Below are 13,223 nucleotides of genomic sequence, written 5' to 3'. Positions count from 1 at the left end.
GAATTCCCACACGGCCTGACGGGCCCGCGAAGTTTGGCGAGTTGTTGATTATGTTCAAGCCGCCAAAACGCGATTGATCTCCCCGAATAATCAACCGGAGTTAGCACCGGTCGAGCCCGAACCGAGCGGACTCTGTTGCCATAGTAACACAACGCTGCAGCAGAGGGTCATGGGTAACCCGCAAGGCCTTCTGGGTACTGTAATGGCGGCCCTCGCTGGCGGAGACACAAACGTCGTCTAACGTTTTCAAACCCGCGTCGGAAGCAGATTCTCCTCCAGTTCTTCTGTGGATTTCGTGGAGCCCGTCGTCAACATGGCGTCCACCGCGGCGGGGAAACAGCGGATACCGAAGGTGGCGAAGGTAAATCAGAGGGAAACAAAACGCGGCACGGGCGCGGAGCCGCGGGCTAGCGTCCGCTAAGCTAATGCTAACGGGCACACGTTGACAGATCGAGCTCGTGTTCGTGATCAGACGTCACTGCGAACGATCGTTAAAGTGTTAACTTGTAAAGGGCCGCGTTAGCCGGACGTGTAGCTCCTCTTCCCTGTGAGAGCTAGCTGTGTGTGTGTGTTGTGTGTGTGTGTGTGTGTGTCTGTGTGTTGTTTATGTGCACGGATTCAAACGTCACGCGTCCCCTGGCAGTGGTGAAGCAACACGTGTGAACAGAGATGCACTAAAGCCAACATTGTGTTGCTACTCATTGCTCAAGTGTAGATATTTAAACTTAAGACATTAGCAAACAGTTGTAAAAACGTGGCTTACTTCCTGTTGCCAATAGGTGGCGCTATCACTACCCCTACATACATTATTTTGGGGGGGGGGGGGGGGCTATTGAGCCATTTTGCCACGCCCGTTTCAAATTACTCCAGAATACAAAATTGTTTTTGTGTTTTGAATTTCCATCAAAGTTTTGTGAAAGTGAAAGTTTTTGAAATTTAACCCCCCCCCAAGTAAATAATAATAATAAGAATCAAAGCAATAACAATAGGGCCTTCGCACTGTCGGTGCTTGGGCCCTAATTAAAGAGTGTTTTCCTACTCACCATGTTTCCTGAAACACTGACGATTAAAGTAATGATATTAATTCGGTAAGGGCTAGCTCCAAGCGTGGCAGCGGAAACAGAAACTGCCACTGATATATCAAAGGCAGCTGCCTTGAATGCCACACTGTTTAGAGGCAGCTGCCTTTGATAACACTGTTTAGACCGAACTCACCGAATTTGAAGTTCATCTGATGAATGCTCTAGGAGGAGTTTGTTCAAATAAACGTGTAAAATGGCCAGTCAGTCATACACACGTGTGCAGCATTCGGTTTTTGTTGCATATATACTTTATCAAACTGCTAAAACACACACAGCCATATGTTTTCTGTTAAAATTCCTTTTTGGCTTTTATCAAATTTCTTGTTTTGTTTTTTTTCCTCTCAAAAATCTAACTAGTTCTAGTTCTAATCTAACAAAATCCTCATTTTGTGGCAAGTGGGGAATCAAATCATGACTTAAATTTGGTAGACATAGTTAAGGAATGTTGTCTTTCAGTGTTGAGACATTATGCTCACAACACAGCAGCATTGTGTTAACAGACTGTGATCTCTTGTGTTTCAGGTGAAGAATAAAGCTCCTGCAGAGGTTCAGATCACAGCTGAGCAGCTGCTGAGAGAAGCCAAAGAGAGGGAGCTTGAACTTCTGCCGCCACCACCAAAACAGAAGATCACTGATGAGGAGGAGCTGAATGATTACAAACTGAGGAAGAGGAAGGTGAGTGCCTACAACCAGTGACACGTCTCCTCTCTCTGAGAAGTGTGGGATCTTTAACACTCATTTAAAATCCTCTAGTTGTTCCTAAAATGCTCGTGTCCAATAATAAGTGATTATCAAATGAATTTGAAACCCGTGTATGTCTTTTCTTTCAGGGGTTTGAGGACAACATAAGAAAAAATCGCACTGTCATCAGTAACTGGATCAAATACGCACAATGGGAGGAAAGCCTGAAGGAGATCCAGAGGTATTGTTTTTATTTACTATCTTATAAGATATCAAGGTATTTTCATACAATTATGAAACCATCTGTAAATCAGAATTATTTTCTTTGTCAGCTTTTAGACGTGTGACAAGTTGGTTTGTGTAATTCTTTTTTGACATGGTCCCCTATTTTTTATATTTTGGTTAAATTATGTGTAATTTTCCGAGTTTAAGCTGAAGCTCTCGCGCTCATCACGGGCTCCTCTGGTTTCAGGGCTCGTTCCATTTACGAGCGAGCGCTGGACGTCGACCACCGCAACATCACTCTGTGGCTGAAGTACGCCGAGATGGAGATGAAGAGTCGGCAGGTGAACCACGCCCGCAACATCTGGGACAGAGCAATCACCATCCTGCCACGAGTCAACCAGTTCTGGTATGAATTATATTTAATAACTTGCTGACTGATCATGGTTTTGTCACTGGTTTCTGCAGGCGATGATAGTTTTGCCATTTCTGTTTGTCCTTCCTATAGGTACAAGTACACGTACATGGAGGAGATGCTGGAGAACGTTGCAGGCTGCAGGCAGGTGTTTGAGCGCTGGATGGAGTGGGAGCCTGATGAGCAGGCCTGGCACTCTTACATCAACTTTGAGCTGCGCTACAAGGAGGTGGACAAAGCTCGCACCATCTACGAGCGATATATCCTTTTGTGTTTTCTGAGTTAATCCACGGAAAAGAGTCAAATTAACCAACACAAAGGAACTGAGGGAGGTTTGTTAGTGTGTGGGAAAGATTTAGGTTTGGATTCATATTTATTTTGGTCTACACAGGAACGTGAGGTAAACAGATGGAGCTGTCTTACATGTGGCCATTTACCGACGTGAGCCATTCAGGGTCAGGCACAAGAACCAAACCCAGAAGAATGTGGAAAGTTCAGTCATTGCACTAACTTAACTAAACCCAAGATAAGAATTAAAAGTATGCATCCGCTTTGTTTGTAGAATCCAAAAAGTAAGAAATTCTGTTGTTTTTTCTTCATAACCAACTTTCAAGAAAATACAGTAACAATGTCCCAAAAAAACCTTGAAATCCAGGAATCTGTCATATTCTACACCTAGTTAGTGTATTCCAAAGTCCTGTGTGTTTCTCGTGTCACATTGTTTTGCTTAACGCTGTAGCACTTGTCATCGTTCACCCCGAAGTGAAGAACTGGATCAAGTACGCTCGTTTTGAAGAAAAGCACGGCTACATCGCCCACAGCAGGAAGGTGTACGAGAGATCGGTGGAGTTCTTTGGAGAGGAATATGTGGACGAAAATCTCTTTGTGGCCTTTGCCAGGTTTGAGGAGATACAGAAAGAGGTTTGTGTAGCTCAGCATAGAGAAAACATGTAGACCATGTCTTTATTAAAACAAAAACAAACTTGTTAACTGACTGTCCCTTCCCTCACAGTTTGAACGTGTTCGGGTGATCTATAAATATGCCTTGGACAGAATCCCTAAACACCAGGCGCAGGAGCTCTTCAAAAACTACACAATGTTCGAGAAGAAGTTTGGAGACCGTCGGGGAATCGAGGACGTCATTGTCAGCAAACGAAGATTCCAGTACGAGGAGGAAGTCAAGGTATCGACCAGGAAACTAGAGCCTGACACACATTCAGTAGCCGGAAGGATTTGGGTTTATGATGGTTTGAGAAAAGTGATGAAAATATGGTCACACTCTGGTTTATATTTTTAATAAAAAAAAATCTGAAACTGTCCCATAAATACCCCAAAAATATCCTTGAAGTGAATAAGTGAGTGTTCTTGTTTTCTAAGTTAACAAGTCATTTTGTTTTTGTTTTCAGGCAAATCCACATAACTACGACGCATGGTTTGACTACCTGCGCCTGGTGGAGAGCGATGCCGACCCTGACACGGTGAGGGAGGTTTATGAGCGAGCCATTGCCAACATCCCGCCCATCCAGGAGAAGAGACACTGGAGGCGCTACATTTACCTGTGGATCAATTACGCCCTGTACGAAGAGCTGGAGGTCAAGGTGGGTTCAAAAAAGACGCAGATTAATTTGATTGGTATGAATGAGAGAAAATGGGAGTTGACATCGTTTACATCTTTTTCTAGTTCGATGTCGTGAACTTGTGTTAAAAAAATAGAATCTGGAAATGAGAAGAATATCTGTTTAACTTCCAGTAATAACCAACATGTCATCACAGAGCGATATTTAATTTAACACGTCACCGTCTCAGAAGAGAGCCGGTAAAATAACATGGTTTGGTCATGTGTCTTGAGATTCTATCTAATTGTCCAACAAATAACAAATCAATATCAATCCATTCTAATTATATTCAAACATTTCTATTCTTTCTTTGTCAGGATCCAGAGAGAACGAGGCAGGTGTACCAGGCCTGTCTGGATCTCATCCCTCATAAAAAGGTAATACAGATTTCTAATGACGAATGTGATCTTACAGTCCTGTTAATATAACATAAATAAGTTAAAATAGTAGAACAGCACTTTTAAAAAGTTGGTGCTGTTGTTATTTAACTATTAATCTTGTATCATATTTTTTGTTTCAGTTCACATTCGCCAAGATGTGGCTGCTCTACGCTCAGTTTGAGATCCGACAGAAGAACCTGCAGGGAGCAAGAAAAGCCCTGGTGAGATTCCACAGCAGAAAGACTTCCTGACACATTCTCATGTAGACTCATTTTCACTTTCCACAAACTGATTCATGAGGATTAAAGAGACTAAGAGGTTAAAAGAGAAGTGTAAAAACATTTTTGACCAAAACTTACACAGAATCAAGGATTGTAAACATCGTGAGCTTGAGATTCGTGACAGATTAGACATGAAATAAAGTGAGGCCCAATCCCATTTCAAACAGAGATTTTTCAGACCCAACCTAGGGTGACCCAGAAGGCCTTGCGAATATCGGGCAAGACACACAATGCACTTGCTTGATCTTTCGTATAGCAGAGATGTTACTGAACTTAACTGCTCCTCTAATAACAAAGCCTCCTGGCGGGGTTGCATACAGACCACTGCTAGCAGCCTGAAGCTGTGAGCTTTGGATTTATACGGGAAATAATGCAGAGCATCCAGGCTTTTCAAATGTCCTTGATTCACCTGCATTAGCAAAGAAGTTATTTGGATATTATAGGTTTGTCACTTTAGTAACTGCAAACAATAGCATTGGTTTATTTAAGATCTCAGCAATGTTATTACAGTGACAACCCCCCGGCAAAACTGTCTGGTCTGTTTACATCGACGACTACCGATGGTGTAAAGGCTTCTTGAAGTCCCAATTCGTAGGGGAAGATTTCAACAACTACCCCGTTTGACTCTGTTTCAAGGGGCAAGATAACCCTCGAAAACAAGGGGGAGGGGTAGGGCCAAGGGGTGAAATGGGATTGGGCCCAAAGCAGGTAAAGTTATAGGCAAATGTGCCACTTTAAAATTCTAAAAAGCATAGAAGGAAAACCGTATGAACACATACATGCAGCTGTGATTTCCAATCATCCCCGTTTCTCTTGGCTCAGGGCTCAGCGATCGGTAAATGTCCGAAGAACAAGCTGCTGAAGGGCTACATCGAGCTGGAGCTGCAGCTGCGCGAGTTCGACCGCTGTAGGAAACTGTACGAGAAGTACCTGGAGTTCAGCCCAGAAAACTGTACCACCTGGATCAAGTTTGCTGAACTGGAGATAATCCTGGGTGACACAGACAGAGCACGCGCCATCTTCGAGCTCGCCATCGGACAACCAAGACTCGATATGCCAGAGGTATTGTTTATAGTTCTTTAATAGTTTTTGTTTCATCCTGCACATACAAGTACACATTACAAACATTCAAAAACATATCTTTGTTTGGCTTGATTTAATTTCACTGTTATCGTTCTTAGGTTCTGTGGAAGTCTTACATTGACTTTGAGATCGAGCAGGAGGAGTTTGGAAACACGAGACACCTTTATAAACGGTTGCTGCAGCGCACCCAGCATGTCAAGGTGAGTACTACACTCCAGCGTTCTCTCCAAAAACACCTGGGGTCATAAATATGTCCAACTTGGTGGATGTGCTTGTTTTAAAAAGCTTACCTGCATTTAATCTGGTGATTTCATGTTTAAAACTAGAAATAACTTCTGATGGACCCCAGCAGGCAGATTTATCACTTTTCCTTTCGGTCTGTGATTGTCTCTTATCGGCCTCCTCGTCTTTTCCTCGCTCAGGTTTGGATCAGCTACGCTAAGTTCGAGCTGTCGATCGACGGCCCCGACCGGCTGCAGAGGTGCCGGCAAATCTTCGAGGAGGCTAACAAGGGAATGAGGAGCTGTGATGAAAAGGAGGAGCGGCTGATGCTGCTCGAGTCGTGGAAGGACTTCGAGAAGGAGTTTGGCTCCGAAGGCACCGTGGAGAGAGTCAGAAAGCTGCTGCCAGAGAAGGTGAAGAAGAGGAGGAAGCTGACGGCCGAGGACGGGGTAAGAACACGATGTCATATTATATGCAGCAGAGTGTCGCTTGTTCAAGGTCTTGTTCTGTACGTTTGGCTGTGAGGACGTTTTTCACTCCAAATACTTGAAAATTTTATTTTCTGAGATTGAGCTACAGTCTTTCAAAATGTTCCAGTAAAAACATAGTTAGAAGATTAAGTCCAGCCAGTGGACTTGTTGATTAACAGATTATTTTTATTCTCATGTGTCAACGAAAAACAATTCTCTGGCTCCAGCTTCTCTTTTTTCTTTGTTTTATATTATTTAAAACTAAATACTAAAGAATTTCAGTTTTTACATTTCATACACAAATTGAAATATTAGTTTAACAAGCCACAGATTAAAAGGGACGATGACTTGCAGCCAGTCACAGGTTTTGATCATTATCTCTCCCTGATTTCCCACCAGTCGGATGCAGGTTGGGAGGAGTACTACGACTACATCTTCCCAGAGGACGCCGCCAACCAACCCAACCTCAAGCTGCTCGCCATGGCCAAGATGTGGAAGAGGCAGCAGGTGGACATCGAGGGGGAGAATGTTCCAGAAAAAGATCCGTCGGCTGAAGAGCCAATGACTGAGGAGCCACCAGCTGAAGAACCAATAGCTGAGAAGCCACCAGCTGAAGAGCCAATGGCTGAGAAGCCACCAGCTGAAGAGCCAATGGCTGAGGACACGTCGCCACCACCGTCTTCCTCTGAGGAGCCTGCAGCTCCTCCTGCGAACCAGCCAGAGAACGACTCTGACAGAAACACTGTGATTGAAACCGAGCAGGAGAACACCAAGGACGACGACGCCAGCAGCAGCGAGAGTGAACGTGAGGAGGAGGAGGGCGATGGGAAGAAGAAGAAGAAGAAGAAGGGAACAGAGGGCAAGAGCAGTGAAGAAGATAAAGATTAGACTCTCCACGCAGGGACGACCTGGATTCATTTTTCTACTGTTCTTTTTTCTGTCTTTATTGTTAGACCATGTTTTCTTTGCATCTGAGTCATTACACACATCAATTCAAACTGGCTTCTTGTTTTTTTTATATACAGGAATTTAGAAAATGAACTCTTGTACAAACTGTGGCTCTCTGACTGATAAACAGCATCTGAACTATGTACCGTGTAACTGAGCAGGTCCTGTGGTGACGACACACTTCACGTGAGGGTGATCGGAGCCGAGCGTCAGAGAGCCACACTCTACTGTTATTCGATGTCTTCTGGTCTGACGGGATGTGGCAGCGGGATGATCGCCTTCTTCTCCGTGTCTCTGGACAGAGATTTCCTCATATCTGCACAAAGAGAAAACATAAAAAGATTTCCGATCAGTGTGAACAGCGCCCTCTGCAGGCTGTTTGTCATGAAGCCAAACAGATTAGAATGAATTTGTTTAAACCTCCACAACGTGTCAGATGTTTAGAGATTTCTGCCAGAACAATGAAGGTGACTGGAATTTGGTTTATGATGTAAAAAGTTTTACACATTTAAAAAAAAGCATTGACTTCCAGAAACAATATCCAGATAATTCAGAGCGGGTCTTCATAAAGTCTGAACATGTCTGCAATTCAGATTTATAAACAAAAAAACCTTTAATTGAAATTGGATGGGTGTTCATTCTTTCAGGTACGTGAAAGTGTCTTTGCTGCCAAACTGAAGAAGATTATACAATCTGGTGTGCACTGCGTTCTTTGTCTTTATCTGCTAGTTTGCTTATGAACACGTTTAACGAAGAAAGACAAGTTCTTGTGGTTAACCACAGTGGTAAGTGTTCACGAAGCAAACTGCACTGTAAGTCTTTCAAACTCGGGACAATGAGGATCAACAAACTCACAAACAAGCTAACTGTTGTGGTTTTTCTGTTCCTCACTCTGTGTATATATCTACATAAAAACATCTGCATTTAAATCCACTGTTTGCTTTAAGATGTTTCTGGAGCCACTGCAGGTTATGTTTAAGTCGTTCCATTTGTTGGCTGGTTTGTCTGTTTGTCAGCAGGACGACGTAAAAACTAATTAACAGATTCCCACGTAACTTGGTGCAACACGGGCCAAGAAATAAACATTCAATTTTGGGGCTGATGCAGGAATTTGTCATCACTTACTGGAACATTGTGAGAGATGGCAACACCAGGTATTTGTGGATGTTTGTCTGAAACTAGAAGCTTTTTAAACTCCTCTCACCGTCTTCGTCAGGTTCTCCATTGCTCGCAGAGTAATAGTCTATCACCGTCCTATAGACGCTGTAGCACAGACGTTTGTACATGTTCACCGCCACTTGGTTGGAAACTCGCACGAAGAGGTCAACGAAGAATCCACCTTTCCTACAAGACAACACCACATGAACACAGAGTCAAAACAAAGGGAACAAACGTGTTCATTGAATTTCAAGCGTGTTTTGGAACTAGTAGGTAAAGGAGGATAAGAGTTACCAGACCTGACGGAAGAGTGTCCACAGAACCGGCTGAGATGAGGAAACACGCAGTGGAGTTAACTCGGACCTCTTCAGGGCGGATGACTGTGACGTATACACTGCTGCAGGGACTTCCTCAGCTGAGTCCTGGAGATCGAGAGTCCTTAAACTCTGACATCACCTCAGAGGAACTGACCACGGCTGTGTCGCAGATGGCATCAGGAAAGGCCCCAGCACTGGGTGGATTACCGTGTGACTTTTTAAAACATTTCTGGGGTGTTTTGGGACCAGACGTGTTTTAAGAAAGGGACACTTGCTACTTCCTGCAGGCGGGCAGTCTTCTCGCTGCTGCTGGGTAGTTGCAGCTCTTGTGGGAAGAAGCAGCTTCATGTCAGCTGTGTGAAGGTGCTGGACCGTCGCTCTCTGGCTGGAGTCAGGGAGACGAGGTGGACTTTGGAGGTTTTTCCCTCCTGTTGAAAAACGGGTGGGTGACCTCTGTAATGGAACATTTGACCATTATCCCACACTATATATTATCTCTGCTTATGCATACTAATTCTGCTTGTGTAACTGCCAAGATGACATCAGGGCCACGAATCTGAGACTGTGCTGGTCTCAAGCCGGTGACTTGCCCTTATCTCCACACACACACACACACCTTCCTTTCAAGGAATAAAGTATACTTAAAAGACTATTATTCTCTAATCTCTATATTTCAGAAGTCTCACCAGGTCAAATTTCCATCCCACCTCCAGTGGAGGATTATACATGGAGCTTTAGCTACAGACACAGAGCTCACCTGGACCCGAGCCCTGGGGAGGGATGTGGTTTCTGTGCCCACAGGGAGACTGTGGAGCACCTGGTGGTGTCTTGTCCTCGACTAGAGGTCTGTACTGTACTGCAGCAGTGGGTGGAGGCTCTGGGGGAGAACCTTTCTCTCCCGTTGTTTGTTTTTGGGCCTAAATACTACGAAAGAAACAGAGCAACTATAGTCCTGGTCAACTTCCTGTTTGGCTAAACTGGCCACCTGGAAGATGTGAAGTGTTTCCAAGGCTCGGCAGCAGCTCACCTGAGAACAGAACACGCCTTCCACACCCTGACCAGTAACCTGCCAGCTTTAGAGTCAGAGAAATATGTTCAACATAAACAATCAATATAAACACGAAATAACAATCAATAACTCTGTACTACAATTTAATGATAAAGATTCAACTCAACACACACACTTGTCTCTCTATAGTTGTGAGGACACTCATTGACATAATGCACTTGACTGCCCCTAAACCAAACCTTAACTATCACAACTAAATGTTTAACCCTACCTTAACTCTAACCTAAACTAACTCCAACCTTAAACCTAACTCTAACCTTAACCCTCAAAACAGTCCATTGAACCTGATCACTACAGGACAAACGCACACTCCCCTGCTTCACGTGCACGTGTCTCTTCTGATGTTTCTCTCTTTTATTCTGCTGAAGAAGGAAGGAAGTATTTTTTTATTGGTCCACAAAATAAAAGTGAAACCACAGAGCAAACCGCCTGGCATTTCAGAATAAAAGTTGGACCTCAGAAAACAAAGTCTCAGTTCACGACAAAATCTAATCAGAGGTTTTGTACAAAGATAAATGACAGGACAGGAAACAGGAAGTAACGTGTAACTTCAAATTTGTATTTCAATCATTCAAAGTACAAAGTTTGATTTGATGCTGTAACCTTTTATACTGAGCTGCATTATTGAGCTTTTATTTTGAAAAGTTGTGAACTTGGGCCTGAAGATTGTGTCATAATAATAATATAATTTTATGTGTGCTAATGCATTGCCTAGTGATATATACCACTAAGGCACACATAATATAAAAACACAACTTTACTCTTTAATAATATAATATAATAAGAGAACGCAAACAGTGAGGCAACACTGGTGAGGAGAGGTAAGACCACACTGTTGCTCTTTTCAATAGTGTGTTAAAACGTGGTAAAAAGAGGAAGTGAACGAGAGGGGGAGGAGCAGAGATCTGTATCTGTTCAGAGGAAGTGAAACTGTTCTACAGTCTCTGGCACCAGCTGAAATGGCGCAGCAAGAAAATCAACTGGACAGAGAAAGATTCTGCTGTTCGATCTGTCTGGATCTACTGAAGGATCCGGTGACTACTGGCTGTGGACACAGCTACTGTATGAGCTGTATTAACACCCACTGGGACAAAGAGGAGGAGAGAGGAAGCTACAGCTGCCCTCAGTGTAGACAGACCTTCACACCGAGGCCTGTCCTGGTGAAAAACACCATGTTAGCTGATTCACTGGAGGAGCTGAAGAAGACTGGACTCCAAGCTGCTCCTGCTGATCACTGCTATGCTGGACCTGAAGATGTGGCCTGTGATGTCTGCACTGGGAGGAAACTGAAAGCTCTCAAGTCCTGTTTGAATTGTTTGGCCTCTTATTGTGAAAAACACCTCCAGCCTCATCTTCAGTCAGCTCCATTTAAGAAGCACAAGCTGGTGGAGCCCTCGGAGAAGCTCCAGGAGAACATCTGCTCTCGTCACGATGAGGTGAGGAAGTTGTTCTGCCGCACTGATCAGCAGTGTATCTGTTATCTCTGCTCTATGGATGAACATAAAGACCACGACACAGTGTCAGCTGCAGCAGAAAGGACTGAGAGGCAGAGAGAGCTCGGGCTGAGGAGACAAACAATCCAGAAGAGAGTCCAGGACACAGAGAAAGATGTGAAGCTGCTTCAACAGGAGGAGGAGGCCGTCAATGGCTCTGCTGATAAAGCAGTGGAGGACAGTGAGAAGATCTTCACTGAGCTGATCCGTCTGCTGGAGAAAAGAAGCTCTGATGTGAAGCAGCAGATCAGATCCCAGCAGGAAACTGAAGTGAGTCGAGTCAGAGAGCTTCAGGAGAGACTGGAGCAGGAGATCACTGAGCTGAAGAGGAAAGACCATGAACTGAAGCAGCTCTCAGACACAGAGGATCACAACCAGTTTCTACACAACTACCCCTCACTGCCACCACTCAGTGAATCTACACACTCATCCAGCATCAGGATCCGTCCTCTGAGGTACTTTGAGGACGTGACAGCAGCTGTGTCCCAGGTCAGAGGTCGACTACAGGACATTCTGAGTGAGACAGAGACAGAGATTTTACAGATTGTGTCTCAAGTGGATGTTTTACTGCCACAACCAGAGCCAGAGACCAGAGCTGACTTCTTAAGATATTCACAGGAAATCACACTGGATCCAAACACAGCAAACAGACAGCTGTTATTATCTGAGGGAAACAGAAAAGTAACATATATGAGTAAAGAACAGTCTTATTCTAATCACCCAGACAGATTCACTGTTTGGCCTCAGGTCCTGAGTAGAGAGAGTCTGACTGGACGTTGTTACTGGGAGGTGGAGGTGGAGGTGGGAGGAGGAGTTTATGTAGCAGTCGCATACAAGAATATCAGCAGAGCAGGAAACTCACTTGAATCTGCATTTGGATACAATGATAAATCTTGGTCATTATATTGTTGTAGAAACAGTTATAACTTTTATTACAACAGCATCGACACTCCAGTGTCAGGTCCTGTGTCCTCCAGAGTAGGAGTGTACCTGGATCACAGTGCAGGTGTTCTGTCCTTCTACAGCGTCTCTGACACCATGACTCTCCTCCACAGAGTCCAGACCACATTCACTCAGCCTCTCTATGCTGGAGTTGGGATTTATTATGATGGAGACACAGCTGAGTTCTGTAAACTCAAATAGACTCGAGTCATTAAAAGCAGTGATTTAGATTCTGTGTTTAAATCTTTAACTTCTTTTGTCTCCATGTTTGTTGATCATAAATCTATAATTACACTGACATGAATGTGTTTGAAAGAACTGATGTTGCTGTTGTTTTCTAAATCAAAGTAGAAATCAGGTTGTGTGATGTGTTAGAACCTGTGTTGATCCTGATCCTCATCAATGAGATGATTCTTTGTTCTTTTCTTTTCCACATGTGAGACGGAGGTGAAACAAACTGATTGTGTGTCCATGAAATCACTGAACAAGAGTCACTGAACAGACTTTACTGATGAAGTGATCAATGAACTCAGAGCGTCAACATGTCCAACAGACCAACTGCACTCTGGTTGGATTTACAGAGCATCAGTGTTATGGGATGTTTGGTCACATTGTAAATGTGGAACCTGGTTTGTTTTTATCACGGCTCATCTCTGTAAAGTGTGAATCCACTCGTCCTCGTTGTATTTACATATTTAGTGAACGGGCATATTGATCAGCTGCTGCGTAGGTTTCTGTTCTTTTTGATTTTCCTGATCTGAACCAGCAGTTCCATTGGACAGTGTCCTGATCGAGTCCCTCTGAGGGTTTGTCCTGCAGCTCTCATCACGTGTGTTTCTTATAC

The 13,223-nt window shown here is 43.9% G+C and overlaps 2 protein-coding genes across 4 annotated transcripts; both read left to right on the top strand.

Moving 5' to 3' along the window:
- Window positions 1-120: 120 nt before the first annotated feature.
- Window positions 121-8,340, top strand: crnkl1 (crooked neck pre-mRNA splicing factor 1). 3 transcript variants are annotated; one of them, XM_034580614.1, is made up of 15 exons: window positions 121-361; window positions 1,605-1,757; window positions 1,913-2,004; window positions 2,236-2,394; window positions 2,494-2,660; window positions 3,143-3,321; window positions 3,413-3,583; window positions 3,807-3,998; window positions 4,334-4,393; window positions 4,537-4,617; window positions 5,500-5,739; window positions 5,859-5,960; window positions 6,183-6,431; window positions 6,852-7,010; window positions 7,098-7,450. In XM_034580614.1, exons 1-15 carry the CDS (start codon window positions 314-316, stop codon window positions 7,338-7,340), a joined length of 2,295 nt encoding a protein of 764 aa, XP_034436505.1. In that variant the 5' UTR covers window positions 121-313; the 3' UTR covers window positions 7,341-7,450. The 3 variants fall into 3 exon arrangements, with proteins under 3 accessions (XP_034436505.1, XP_034436507.1, XP_034436506.1); XM_034580616.1 differs by having other exon boundaries at window positions 162-361; window positions 6,852-6,997; window positions 7,086-8,340; XM_034580615.1 differs by having other exon boundaries at window positions 162-361; window positions 6,852-6,998; window positions 7,089-7,450.
- Window positions 8,341-10,903: 2,563 nt separating this feature from the next.
- Window positions 10,904-12,568, top strand: LOC117758720 (tripartite motif-containing protein 16-like; the record flags this gene model as incomplete). Its single annotated transcript, XM_034580648.1, has 1 exon — window positions 10,904-12,568. A coding segment is annotated over exon 1 (1,665 nt), but the record flags the coding sequence as incomplete, so codon positions are not given.
- Window positions 12,569-13,223: the final 655 nt, after the last annotated feature.

The sequence above is a fragment of the Hippoglossus hippoglossus genome, chromosome 24 (assembly GCF_009819705.1).
Source record: "Hippoglossus hippoglossus isolate fHipHip1 chromosome 24, fHipHip1.pri, whole genome shotgun sequence".
In the NCBI taxonomy this organism is placed as follows: domain Eukaryota; kingdom Metazoa; phylum Chordata; class Actinopteri; order Pleuronectiformes; family Pleuronectidae; genus Hippoglossus; species Hippoglossus hippoglossus.
Note: the sequence above shows the minus strand (reverse complement) of the source record. Positions and strands in the feature narration are given on the sequence as shown.